We start from the raw sequence: 12,796 nt of genomic DNA on the forward strand, positions 1-12,796 counted from the left end.
TTATTCATGTATCACATTACAGTGGAATCTTGATATAACGGACCACGATATAATAGATATTGGATAAAACTGACTTTCAAGACCAAACAATGTGTCCAAAAATTGTTTCCATTTGTCACTTAAACTTTGTTAATTCTAGAATTGGCTGCTGTTGTTTACTGGCGCTGTGGCGCAATGCAGGTAGAGAATGGGACTGACGTATTTCCAGGTCACAGATATACAATATGATGAAATCCAATTCCATAAGACGTGCCTCGCGTGCGTATGAGGTGGCCATGTTGAATGTGGCATATTGACCTGGCGGCCATGGTGATGATGATGGTTATATCTCGGGCTGTGGAAAAAAAAACAAAAAAACGCTTACTCGCCTAAGTCGACCACAAAAATTGCTCGATGCATAAAATTCTGCCTCCAGGCAATAAAAAAATATTAATAAAGGCATATTTGTGCCGCCCGGAAACAATTTGCACCGCCTGGAACACTTTGGCCACTGTCCATGTTTACCACACGGACATTTGCTGATGACGGTCACTGTTGGGCTCGTGAAAAACATTGCCCAAAATGACAGTCTCTGTAAGTGATGTTTAAAACACTATTAGATGTTTAATGTACATATAACATGTATGAGTCATGTATGAGAGGTTTGTTTTTAACTAAAATGTTAATCACTAGCCCGGTCATGCTAATTGTAAATGCTAACCATTTAGAAAAGGCTGATTTAGTTGTCTCAAACTCTGTACAGTTCATACCAGACGTTCATTACCATCGTATGCTGTTTAAGGGTAGTCCATAAATGAGAATAAAATGCATGTTGGGAGGTGGCGATTACTCAAATACTCGACGGAGTATCACTGTTCATTATTTTATGCCGAGGCAAGGCCATGACGAAATCGAGGCACTTTTAATTTCACAATATCGTGAATATTGTGACATCCCTACATAGTACAAATATTTTTTTCGCACGCTTGCGTGATCGGGAATGTTTATGTTTTGGTAACTTGCCCCGGGTAATCGGGAATCGGTTAACTTCGAGCCCTGTTAATTAATAAAATAAATATTTACATATTTAATGTGGAGTTTTTTTGTAATAATTTTATGTACCTAGTAAATAGATTGTTTTGTAAATGATAAACTGAAAGTAATAGCAAAATAAATAACAGTTCAGAGTCTGAAGTAAAAAGCTGTTATGAAAACGAACTAAAGACTTTTTATTTTCACTAATTTCTCACTCAGTTCATCACTAATCCATCCATTTTCCGTACCGCTTTATCCTCACAAGGGTCGCGGGCGTGCTGGAGCCTATCCCAGCTAACTTCGGGCGAGAGGGGGTTACACCCTGAACTGGTCGCCAGCCAATCGCAGGGCACGTATAAACAAACAACCATTCGCGCACACATTCCCTAAGGGCAATTTACAGTCCTCAATCAACCTACCAGCCATGTTTTTGGGATGTGGGAGGAAACCGGAGTGCCCGGAGAAAACATCATCACTAGTGCTCCGAATTATTCTCGTAGTGTGTGTATCCGTGCATGTGGCAGTATAGCGACAGTGTTATGTAAATTAGTCCCACTGTTACGTCACAGTGAGACAAAATTCTGAATGGCTGACTCAAAAACACTTAAATATTTTGGAATAGTTATTTTACCAAAAATGTTTTTGGTTATTTAATTTTATACTTGATAGGCTGGCAGGCACTCCAGACATATATCTATTTGTATGCAAACAATTAAAAAGTAAATTTTCCTGGTAATAAAGTAAATGTCCCATTTAAAATGTGTGTTTGTTTATCCTGTATGTGTGTGTATACAGGAGGGTACACTGGTGTCCTGTAGTCAGGAGAGGGAAGGACCAACAGAGAGGAGTTCACCAAGTCCTGTCCATTCAGAGAGAGAAGCCCTGCTCGTCGGTAAGACCTAATGGTCATTATTGCAATTAGCCCTGGGGCAAATTGCAATATTATATATATATATATATATATATATATATAAAAATCACTTTTTTTAATAGTCCCTTAGGGGCTAATTGCAATTTTATATTATATTGTATGTTTTTTTTATATTATACATTTATATATTATTATATAATATTATTTTATAATATTTATAATATTAATATTTTATATAAGGAGGAGAGAGTGGATAACAGGTAGAGAATGGGACTGATATCCCACATCCCAAAAACATGCATGGTAGGTTAATTGACAACTCTAAATTGCCCGTAGGTGTGCATGTGAGTGCGAATGGTTGTTTGTTTGTATGTGCCCTGCGATTGGCTGGCAACCAGTTCGGGGTGTACCCCGCCTCCTGCCCGATGATAGTTGGGATAGGCTCCAGCACGCCCGCGACCCTAGTGAGGAGAAGTGGCTCGGAAAATGGATGGATGGATGGATATGTGAACGAGCATGCGTGCATGTGTAGAAATCCAAAATTATAGCAACATCAGGATAAAGGAACACGAAAAGCTGAAGAAATACAAAGGAACGTTAAAATTTTCCATAACAGATGAGTTTATTTTTCAGTGGAATTAAACATATTTATAGGCTTTTTAATGTTTTGAAATGATATTTCTAAGTCTTATTTTGCACATTTACATTCACTGGGTAATGTGGTGTGCGTTTACAAAAATATACGGTATCTTTTAAGCGCTTGAATTGGACCTTGGAGCAAAATTTACAAAGCGAATTTGTAGCTGTAATTCAAGTCTTCGTTCATTTGACTTTGACTGTGTCGCTGGATGCACACGGAATGCTTAATATCTGCGTCCTCACTTGTTTGGTGGTCACAGCGCATTGCTTCTGTTCAGCTATTGACTACGCAGTGTTTTCCCGGCAAAAAAGCCTCGAGCGGCGGCCTTGGTAGACACCATCAGGGTGGGTCTCTTGATGCTCTGCAGGTGGTTGATATCAGAAGAGGGGGTATATCACATCTCCCGGGAGGGCCATGCGTGAGCAGAAAGCAGATGGTTACTTTCACTTGGGCGAGAGGTTGTCTTTGCTGAGGTTTTGGCGACAAAGCCGTTGCTAAACACTCGCTCTAATCCAATCTGCAGCCGCAGTGTCCAAGGGGGGCCCCCACACGGGAAGAGGAGGTGATGCCACTAATGTCCTCTCCATACTGTATATTTATTATCAATAATAACGCGCAACCTGTTCTCATTCTCCCTCAGGCATCATCTCCACCTTCCTTCATGTGCATCCATTTGGAGCCAGCATCGAGTACATCTGCTCCTACCTGCAGCGCCTCGACACCAAGGTACCGCCACATCACATCCAGATGCAATGCGAACATGTTAACAGTTGGTATGCTAACATATCGCAAGGCAGCGTCCTGAGCAGCGAAAGTGCTTTTTTGATTTTACAACTCACACTGTATTGAGATACTATTTCTAATGAGAACTCATAAAATGCTAACATTTTAGCATTTGGTATGCTAACATATAGCAAGATAGCAACCTGAGTAGAAATTTGCTAAGGCCAACTGATAAGGGTTTTACATTTTGCCCAACATTCTAACAAAATAGCAGTCTATATGCGATCATAGCAAGCTACCAACCTGAGTAGCGAAAGTACTTAACATTGTGTACTCCATTCAGGTACCATTTCTAATGAGAACTGATAAAATGTGAATTTGGTAGCAGTTGGTATGCCATATCGCAACCTGAGTAGAGAAAGTGCTCAGGCTGACTGATAAGGGTTTTATATCTTGCCCTCTATTCAAGTACTATTTCTAAAACCAATAAAATGTTAACATGCTTGCAGTTGTTGTGCTAACATATCGCATGATAGCAATCTGAGTAGCCAAAGTATTTTATGTCTTGCACTCAATTCAGGTACCATTTCTCATGACAACTGATAAAATGCAAATTCGGCAAGAGTCAGTGTGCTAACAAGATAGTAACCTGAGGAGCAAAAGTGCTCAGGCCAACTGCTAAGGATTTTACATCTTGCACTGTTATCAGGTGCTGCTTTGAATAAGAATTGAGAAAATGCTAAGATCATACATGCAAATCAGTCGCCTTTCGGTGAAATTCGCCGTTTTGAACGCAAAATAGGCCATTTACGTGAATCATATAGATCCGATGAGTTTTTCCTGGAGGCAAGGGGAGGTCGCTGACATCATAGGCTATTTCGTACTCCTTGAACGCTGGCAGCTAGATCCATTCCTCAGTGACTGTTTTTTGTCAATGTCTTTGTCTCAAAAGTGTTCTCTGTCAATTGACTGTCTGTTGTCGTACTAGAGCGGCTCCAACTACCGGAAACAAATTCCTTGTGTGTTTTTTGGACATACTGAGCAAAATAAAGATGATTCTGATTATGTCACAACACCGAATGAACTAACTTCAAATTCAGAAATGGCCAATAAAAACTGAAAAATAGTGTACAGGGTGCATTTGGGATTAGCCTTTGAAGTTGGTAATGGTGAAAAATGAAGTGAAAGAGACAATGATTTTAGTCAATTCTTTTTCAGAATGAGAGTGCTCAAAGCAGGCATCAGGTGCAGGTGGAGATGGGCCTGGCTCAAATTGGAGGCCAGAACAAAAAGGCAAAGAAATTAGGAAAATTTCATTTTAATCTTAAATTTGTACATCAACATGTGCATGAGCGGTGTAAATGAGTTTTTCTGCGTGAATAATTTGTTGTTGTTTTTTTTTCCTTATTCTACTCTTCAGAGTCTTCCAGATTCCAGATTAATTTATGTTAAAATAAAAATAGAAATATCTGCGGGGGGCCGGGGGATACCCCCAGACCCCAGTGGAACACTCCAAAAGTGTTACAATAGTATATATATATATATATTTTATTTTATTTTATTTTTTTTTGGTCACCTTTTTCATGCCTTTGGTGTCTGCGTGTTTGTAAGATGCGAGGAGTTGGCATGGTAACATATAGCAAGATAGCAACCTGAGAACAGAAAGCCCTAATCTCCTGAATGAGATGAATATTTTGACATGGGAATAGTTTGAAGTGGTTGAGAAATGTGAGAGGATGAGGCACATTTGAAATTTCTTACAGTCTTTAGAACATTTTATCATGGAAAATGTGAAATTAAAAAAAATTTTAAAAATTGGAAATTTGGAGAATGTGTCAAATAGTGGCCTGAATGGGGTTGTGACGTGTTCCTAATACTTTGACCCTCATTTAGCTAAAAAACAAAAAGTAACCAAACTATGAGCAACAGTGTAGTGAAATGAATACCTCTCTGACGGTATCATTTCAAAGTGAGAATGTCATACCTCCACCAAGTTACTATTTAATGGTCTACTAGTAATGAAATAGAAAATGTAAAAAAGCATCTATTAAATAGTCAACATTCCCATGATGTTTTGTAGAGATTACTGCACGTGGCACCTTGGGCACCTGCTTTGTAAAGTCTGGAGTGAAACTGCATCTTTATTCTCCTGTGTGACTGATTACGTTGTCTCAAGGTGAAATTGAAGTCAAATTGACAAGCTCACAAAGCCAAAAGGGTTATTGATCTCTTTAAGAAAGCATATGCCCAATACACTTTCCCTATTCAGTGAACTGGGGCCTCATGTACAAAAGGTGCGTACGCACAAAAACGTGGCGTACTTTCTTTTTCACGGCAAAGTTCAGATGTATCAAGAGTGAAAAGACCGTAGAAGTGTGTGGTGCCTCACGCCAACTGCATGGCTGGCGTACGCACGTTTCTACAGCTTTTGGTGCTTTGGCGACACTTAGAGTTGGGAAACTGTTATCATAAATCTGTACATCAGAAACACATGAATAATTAGCACTGAGGAACAATTAATGCTCGGCAACATTTGATTTCCACACTATAATTGAGGTCGGAGACCCTGGGGATGTCGAAGGAGACGACAGGGACGGTGGACGAATCCCCCGATCATGTAGCGCGTGGCTGCGACTGTACATAAAAAGAGTCTTTTGAATTTCCTTAATTTGAACATGTACATCGGTTGCACATGATTCAAACGTGTTGAAATGACATAATTTACCACTCTTCTCCTAAAAAAATAAACGATTTTCTTTTTGTGCGCCTGTCCTCTCCTCTCCTCTGTATTAAAATAATAAATTGAGTCATCAAAAAGGACTCAAAAGTTTTTGATATCCTCTTTGATATGCTGATGTGCTTCTATTTGAATTCAAAAGATTTATTACAAATACCATGCATACAACATTTACGCATGAACCTTTATCTCAGAGGGCTGAGTGTAGGTTACTGTATGAACACATTTGTTATGAGTTATAAAAATATATGGTATTAACCTTGTGTGATGATCCGAGTCACCCACGATCGCAGTGACTCTCAAACGGGGTGAGGCCCTCTGCGCCGGTTTTGGCCACACTTTGGCCGTGTCCTCCGCTTCACATCCACCTTAATGTCTGACCACTTCTTTTTTAGTTCAGCGTGTGTGCACTGTTCCGACCCCACACCATTGACAGCCGCACAGGCGCTGTCCCATTCGCTCCTCTTTTGCGTGTTGTAAATGCCAGAGAACAGAGTGCCCAAAAGAGGATTTTCTTGCGCACCTCTAATTCATTGAGCGACTTCACATTCAGAAAATTTAATTTTCTTCATTACCTTGCTTATTGTTCTTTTTTCCTGATCATGCAGAGATCGGGATCTCAGGAGCAGGGTTAATTTATATATGATTTGCATATTTAAATGTGGGCGTGAACAGGGAGGAGTCGGCTTCTCCAGTATGTGCGCTCATTTCCACGTTGATTGGAATGTACGAAGGAAATGTGCTTGGATTCATGCGTACGCACAGATTCATCCATCTGGATATTTTTGTGCGTACGACGTTTTCTGGATTTGAGCGTACGCCATGTTTTTTGTAGGAAATCCGCACAAGTCTTTGTACATGAGGCCCCTGGTCATTAGGAAATTTCATATAATTGCATCCAGGTTGTTTGTGTAAAACAGTCGATGTAAAAGCCTCAGTTACAATCTGTGAATAAATGTTACAAAATTAGAACTTTACGAGAAACTTCTTCAGACAGTTTGTCTCCGTTTCTAAGACTGAAATGTCATCGGTGTGTGTGTATCGCTCTATCTGGCCGGTCGGCCAATTTCCCCCGATGCCGAAACACTTTAAAAGCACGTCCTTCGCTGACTGAGACACCGCTAGCCAAACAGTGGCATCAACCCTACGGACGCTCATTGTTCTTTTCACTCACGTCTGCCCAAGTGCACCTCTTTTATTTCCATCGGTCTACGAGTAGCGTTTAAGACACGTTATTATTCCACCGCTCACACCGGCCAGCCTTCCTTGGGTGTTTGTACCCCAAAATTTTACGCTTCTCGATGCACTAACATAGTGCCATGAAAAAGTACAGTTTATGCCCTTTCCTCAAATTTTTTTTTTTGAAGCTCATCAATGCAGTCCTATGGGGGGCACAAGCCAGTGCAAACTGTAGGCCGGTCCCAAGCCCGGATAAATGCAGAGGGTTGCATCGGGAAGGGCATCCGGCTTAAAACTTTGCCAAACAAATATGAGCGTTCATCCAAAGAATTCCATACCGGATCGGTCGTGGCCCGGGTTAACAATGTCCGCCACCGGCGCCGTCAACCTGGAGGGCAACGGTGGAAATGCAGCTACTGTGCGTCAAAGTCGAAGTAGAGGTGGAAAGCGGGTTCTTCGGCAGAAAGAGAAGAGGAAAGCACAGAGCCTAGAACTGAATGTGGGGACTTTGAATGTTGGGACTATGACAGCAAAATCTCGGGACTTGGTTGACATGATGATTAGGAGAAAGGTTGATATATTGTATGTCCAGGAGACCAGGTGTAATGGCCGTCAGGCTAGAAGTTTCTGGGCTGGGTTTAAATTATTTTACCTTGGTGAAGATGCGAAGAGAAATGGAGTCGGGGTTATTTTAAAAGAGTTGACTAAGAATGTCTTGGAGGTGAAAAGAGTATCTGATCGAGTGATGAGGCTGAAACTTGAAATTGAGGGTGTTATGTATAATGTGATTAGTGGCTATGCCCCACATGTAGGATGTGACCTAGAGGTGAAAGAGAAATTCTGGAAGAAGCTAGACGAAGTAGTTCTGAGCATCTCAGACAGAGAGAGAGTCGTGATTTGTGAAGATTGTAATGGACATGTTGGTGAAGGAAACAGGGGTGATGAAGAAGTGATGGGTAAGTACCGCATCCAGGAAAGGAACTTGGAGGGACAGATGGTGGTAGACTTTGCAAAAAGGATGCAAATGGCTGTAGTGAACACTTTTTTTCCAGAAGAGGCAGGCACATAGGGTGACCTACAAGAGCGGAGGTAGAAGCACGCAGGTGGATTACATTTTATGCAGACGATGTAATCTGAAGGAGGTTACCGACTGTAAGGTAGTGGTAGGGGAGAGTGTGGCTAGACAGCATAGGATGGTGGTGTGTAAGATGACTCTGGTGGTGGGGAGGAAGATTAGGAAGACACAGGCAGAGCAGAGAACCATGTGGTGGAAGCTGAGACAGGACGAGTGTTGTGCAGCTTTTCAGGAAGAGGTGAGACACGCTCTCGGTGGACAGGAGGAGCTTCCAGAAGACTGGACCACTGCAGCCAAGTTGATCAGAGAGGCAGGCAGGAGAGTACTTGGTGTATCTTCTGGCAGGAAAGGAGAGAAGGAGACTTGGTGTTGGAACCTCACAGTACAGGAAATCATACAAGGAAAAATGTTAGCTAAGAAGTGGGACACTGAGAGGACCAAGGAGAGGCGAAAGGACTACATTGAGATGCGACATAGGGCAAAGGTAGAGGTGGCAAAGGCCAAACATGAAGCATATGATGACATGTATGCCAGGTTGGATACTAAAGAAGGAGAAAATGATCTATACAGGTTGGCCAGACAGAGGGATAGAGATGGGAAGGATGTTAGGGTGATTAAGGATAGAGATGGAAATATGTTGACTGGTGCCAGCAGTGTGCTAGCTAGATCGAAAGAATACTTCAAGGAGTTAATGAATGAGGAAAATGAGAGAGAAGGGAGAGTAGAAGAGGCAAGTGTGGTGGACCAGGAAGTAGCAATGATTAGTAAGGGGGAAGTTAGAAAGGCATTAAAGAGGATGAAAAATGGAAAGGCAGTTGGTCCTGATGACATTCCTGTGGCAGTATGGGAGCATCTAGGAGAGGTGGCCGTGGAGTTTTTGACCAGCTTGTTCAATAGCACTCTAGCGTGTGAGAAGATGCCTGAGGAATGGAGGAAACGTGTGCTGGTGCCCGTGTTTAAGAACAAGTGCGATGTGCAGAGCTATGGGAACTATAGAGGAATAACATTGATGAGCCACACAATTAAGTTATGGGAAAGAGTAGTGGAGGCTGGACTCAGAACAGAAGTGAATATTTCAGTATGGTTTCATGCCAAGAAAGAGTACCACAGATGCATTATTTGCCTTGAGGATGTTGATGGAAAAGTACAGAGAAGGTCAGAAGGAGCTACATTGTGTCTTTGTAGATCTAGAGAAAGGCTATGACAGAGTACCCAGAGAGGAACTGTGGTACTGCATGCAGAAGTCTGGAGTGGCAGAGAAGTATGTTAGAATAATACAGGACTGTACAAGGGCAGCAGAACAGTGGTGAGGTGTGCTGTAGGTGTGACAGACGAATTTAAGGTGGAGGTGGGACTGCATCAGGGATCAGCCCTGAGCCCCTTCCTGTTTGCAGTGGTGATGGATAGGCTGACAGATGAGGTTAGACTGGAATCCCTGTGGACCATGATGTTTGCAGATGACATTTTGATCTGCAGTGAAAGCAGGGAGCAGGTAGAGGAACAGTTCGAAAGATGGAGGCATGCACTGGAAAGCAGAAGAATGAAGATTAGCCGAAGTAAAACAGAATATATGTGCATGAATGAGAGATTACAGTGAGAAGAGATAGCAAGGGTGGTGCACTTTAAATACTTGGGGTCAACCGTCCAGAGCAATAGTGTGTGTGGTCAGGAAGTGAAGAAACGGGTCCAAGCAGGTTGGAACGGGTGTCAGGTGTCAGTCTCTGCTAGGATGATGGGCAAAGTTTATAAAACAGTGGTGAGGCCAGCCATGATGTACGGATTAGAGACAGTGGCACTGAAGAGTCAACAGGAAGCAGAGCTGAGGGTGGCGGTAATGAAGATGTAGAGGTTCACTCTCAGAGTTACCAGGTTGGATAAAATTAGAAATGAGCTCATCAGAGGGACAGCAAAGGTTCAATGTTTTGGAGACAAAGTTAGAGAGAGCAGACTTGGACGGTTTGGACACATCCAGAGGAGAAATAGTGAGTATATTGGTAGAAGGGTGATGAGGATGGAGCTGCCAGGCAAGAGAAGGTTAATGGATGTCGTGAGGGAAGACATGAGGGCAGTTGGTGTTCAAGAGGAGGATGCAGGAGATAGGCTTACATGGAAAAGGATGACGCGCTGTGGCAACCCCTAAAGGGACAAGCCAAAAGCAAAAGAATAAGAAGATCAAACACCCCTCCTGGAGCCGTCACCTTATCGTGGTGGAGGGGTCTTATCGAGGTGGAGGGGTATGTGTGTCCCAACGATCCTCGGAGCTCAGTTGTTTGGGACTTGATGCCCCTGGCAGGGTCACCCATGGCAAACAGGTCCTGGTGAGGGACCAGACAAAGACCCCTATGATGAATATTATAAATGGATTTATGTTTCCCTTGCCCGGACCTGGGTCACCAGGGCCCCCCTCTGGAGCTAGGCCTGGAGGTGGGGCCCGAGGACGAGCGCCTGGTGGCCAGGCCTGCACGCATGGGGCCCGACTGGGCACAGCCCGAAAAGGTAACGTCGGTCCCCCTTCACATGGGCTCACCACCTGTGGGAGGGGCCATAGGGGTCGGGTGCAGTGTGAGCTGGGCGGTGCCCAAAGGCAGGGACCTTGGCGATCCGTTCCCCGGGTACAGAAGCTGGCTCTAGGGACGTGGAATGTCACCTCTCTGGCAGGGAATGAGCCCGAGCTGGTGTGTGAGGTCGAGAAGTTCCGACTGGATATAGTCGGGCTGGATATAGTCGGACTGGATATAGTCGGGCTCGCCTCCACACACTTTTAATCTCCTTTTACAAACGGCATGTTATATTTACTTGGCTTACCTTTGGGTGATATTTACATTTGTTTTGTAGAAGAGAAATACTTTTCCGTGGCAGTGTACATGTACACGGGCAAAGCCATTACAGTACTGTAATTTTACATTTATTTTTTATTCGAGCAACAGCGTAGCCGAAGCTCACTCACAACTCAAATTTTGGTTTGCAACACAAAAGTAAGAAATTGACGACGCGAAGGCCAAATTGGGGCACTCTTGAGTCAAGGTACCATTGTAATTGCATAGAATCTGGTTCTTTTTGTCAGGATTATGTTAAAATGTATTTTACCCACCCATATTTAAGTTCCCTATTAACCCCCCATTGTAGAGCATTTTGACTGATCTTTCAAGACCTACTGAATATTGCCCTATAAACAATATAAGCAATGACCCTACCAAAAGAAAGAGTATCGTAGACTCATTTAGTTTGATTCTAGCTTTTTCATTCCTTGTGTAATCAGCAATAGAACATGGAATGTTTTCACCACAAAAAAATGGTTTATTATCAAAAAAGAGAGAAAACAAGACTTTGATGCTAATATACAAGTATTTTGCTTTTGTGACACCTCAAATTAAAAGACAAAAAAACGAGACACAGAAAGGACTTTTAATGGCAAAGTAATAATTTATTCAGACATATGCAGCTGAGAAACACCCCGTGAGTGATGCTCACTCACCGCATGGCTTTTTTACATGGTGTTCGGGGTTCATGAACTGCGTGCTGTTTTCAACACACACTTTTTACTACCTACCACAGCACGTACTCTGTTTATACCAAAGATATGCCTTACATACTTTATTTGAGTGTGAGGTTCCTAAACCTGGCCGACTTCCAACATGTTGGCTTTTCTTTCCCTCATAATTGATGTGACAAGGAGAGAGCGACCCCCTAATTTTTATCTTCAACTCAAAAGCTGTGCTGAGCTCAAATCCAAAGCAATGTAATGCCGCCATTTACAGTGATCCGTTGTAGGAATTGAATGGTTCACAAAATCCAGTTTGTATCTTGGCTTTGTTGTCATGGTTTTTGAATGGGTTCGGTACATGTTGACTCTTAGGAAACTCAATTGTGACTTGCATACTTTGGTTTAAACAAAGTATATAATGACAGCATTATTTCCACATTTTCACCCACATTTCATATATTCCCACATTAAAATACCCATAGAATACACACATAAGACAAATTCTGTATTATTCCCTCCTGCTTCCACATTTCTCGACCAATTCAAACCATTCTAACAACAAAATGTTTTCCATATTCCCCTAATTCCCACATTACCCAAATTCTGTACTTTGCCACTTCAAAATACCGACATTTTTCTCACATTAAGACAAATTCTACATTATTCCCTCCTCTAACAAATCTTGAGGGATTCAAACCATTCCAACTCCAAAATATTTTCCATATTCCCCAAATTCCCTCATTACCCAAATTGCACCTTTTCACGTACATGTCACATTTCCCCACATTAAGACAAATTGTACATTATTCCCTCCTGCTTCCACATTTCTCGACTGATTCAAACCATTCCAATTTCACACTGTTTAGCTCATTCTACGTCCTTTCATACCATTCAACAGCATTCAATATCATTCCAAATAATTCTACTTTTCTATATGATTTCATTCAGTTTTGCACCATTCACATGCAATTTCTCCAGAAATTGCATGTGAATGGTCTAGTTAATAAATGTTCTTTAAAAAAAAAGAGGTTTCAAGCTCTAAATTGTCACTTACAATTGGAGTTACTTGAAAA

General features: G+C 42.1%; 1 protein-coding gene across 4 annotated transcripts in view; it reads left to right on the forward strand.

Moving 5' to 3' along the window:
• Positions 1-12,796, forward strand: part of enox2 (ecto-NOX disulfide-thiol exchanger 2) — a 261,786-nt gene that overhangs the window by 243,866 nt on the left and 5,124 nt on the right. For 3 of the 4 annotated variants that reach the window (XM_061685288.1, XM_061685289.1, XM_061685291.1), the window contains 3 exons: positions 1,810-1,906; positions 3,049-3,087; positions 3,166-3,251. In XM_061685288.1, coding sequence (XP_061541272.1) covers positions 1,810-1,906; positions 3,049-3,087; positions 3,166-3,251 — 222 coding nt within the window. The remainder of the gene's footprint in view (positions 1-1,809; positions 1,907-3,048; positions 3,088-3,165; positions 3,252-12,796) is intronic. The other variant, XM_061685290.1, reaches the window with a different exon arrangement.

The sequence above is a fragment of the Phycodurus eques genome, chromosome 9 (assembly GCF_024500275.1).
Source record: "Phycodurus eques isolate BA_2022a chromosome 9, UOR_Pequ_1.1, whole genome shotgun sequence".
Lineage (NCBI taxonomy): Eukaryota > Metazoa > Chordata > Actinopteri > Syngnathiformes > Syngnathidae > Phycodurus > Phycodurus eques.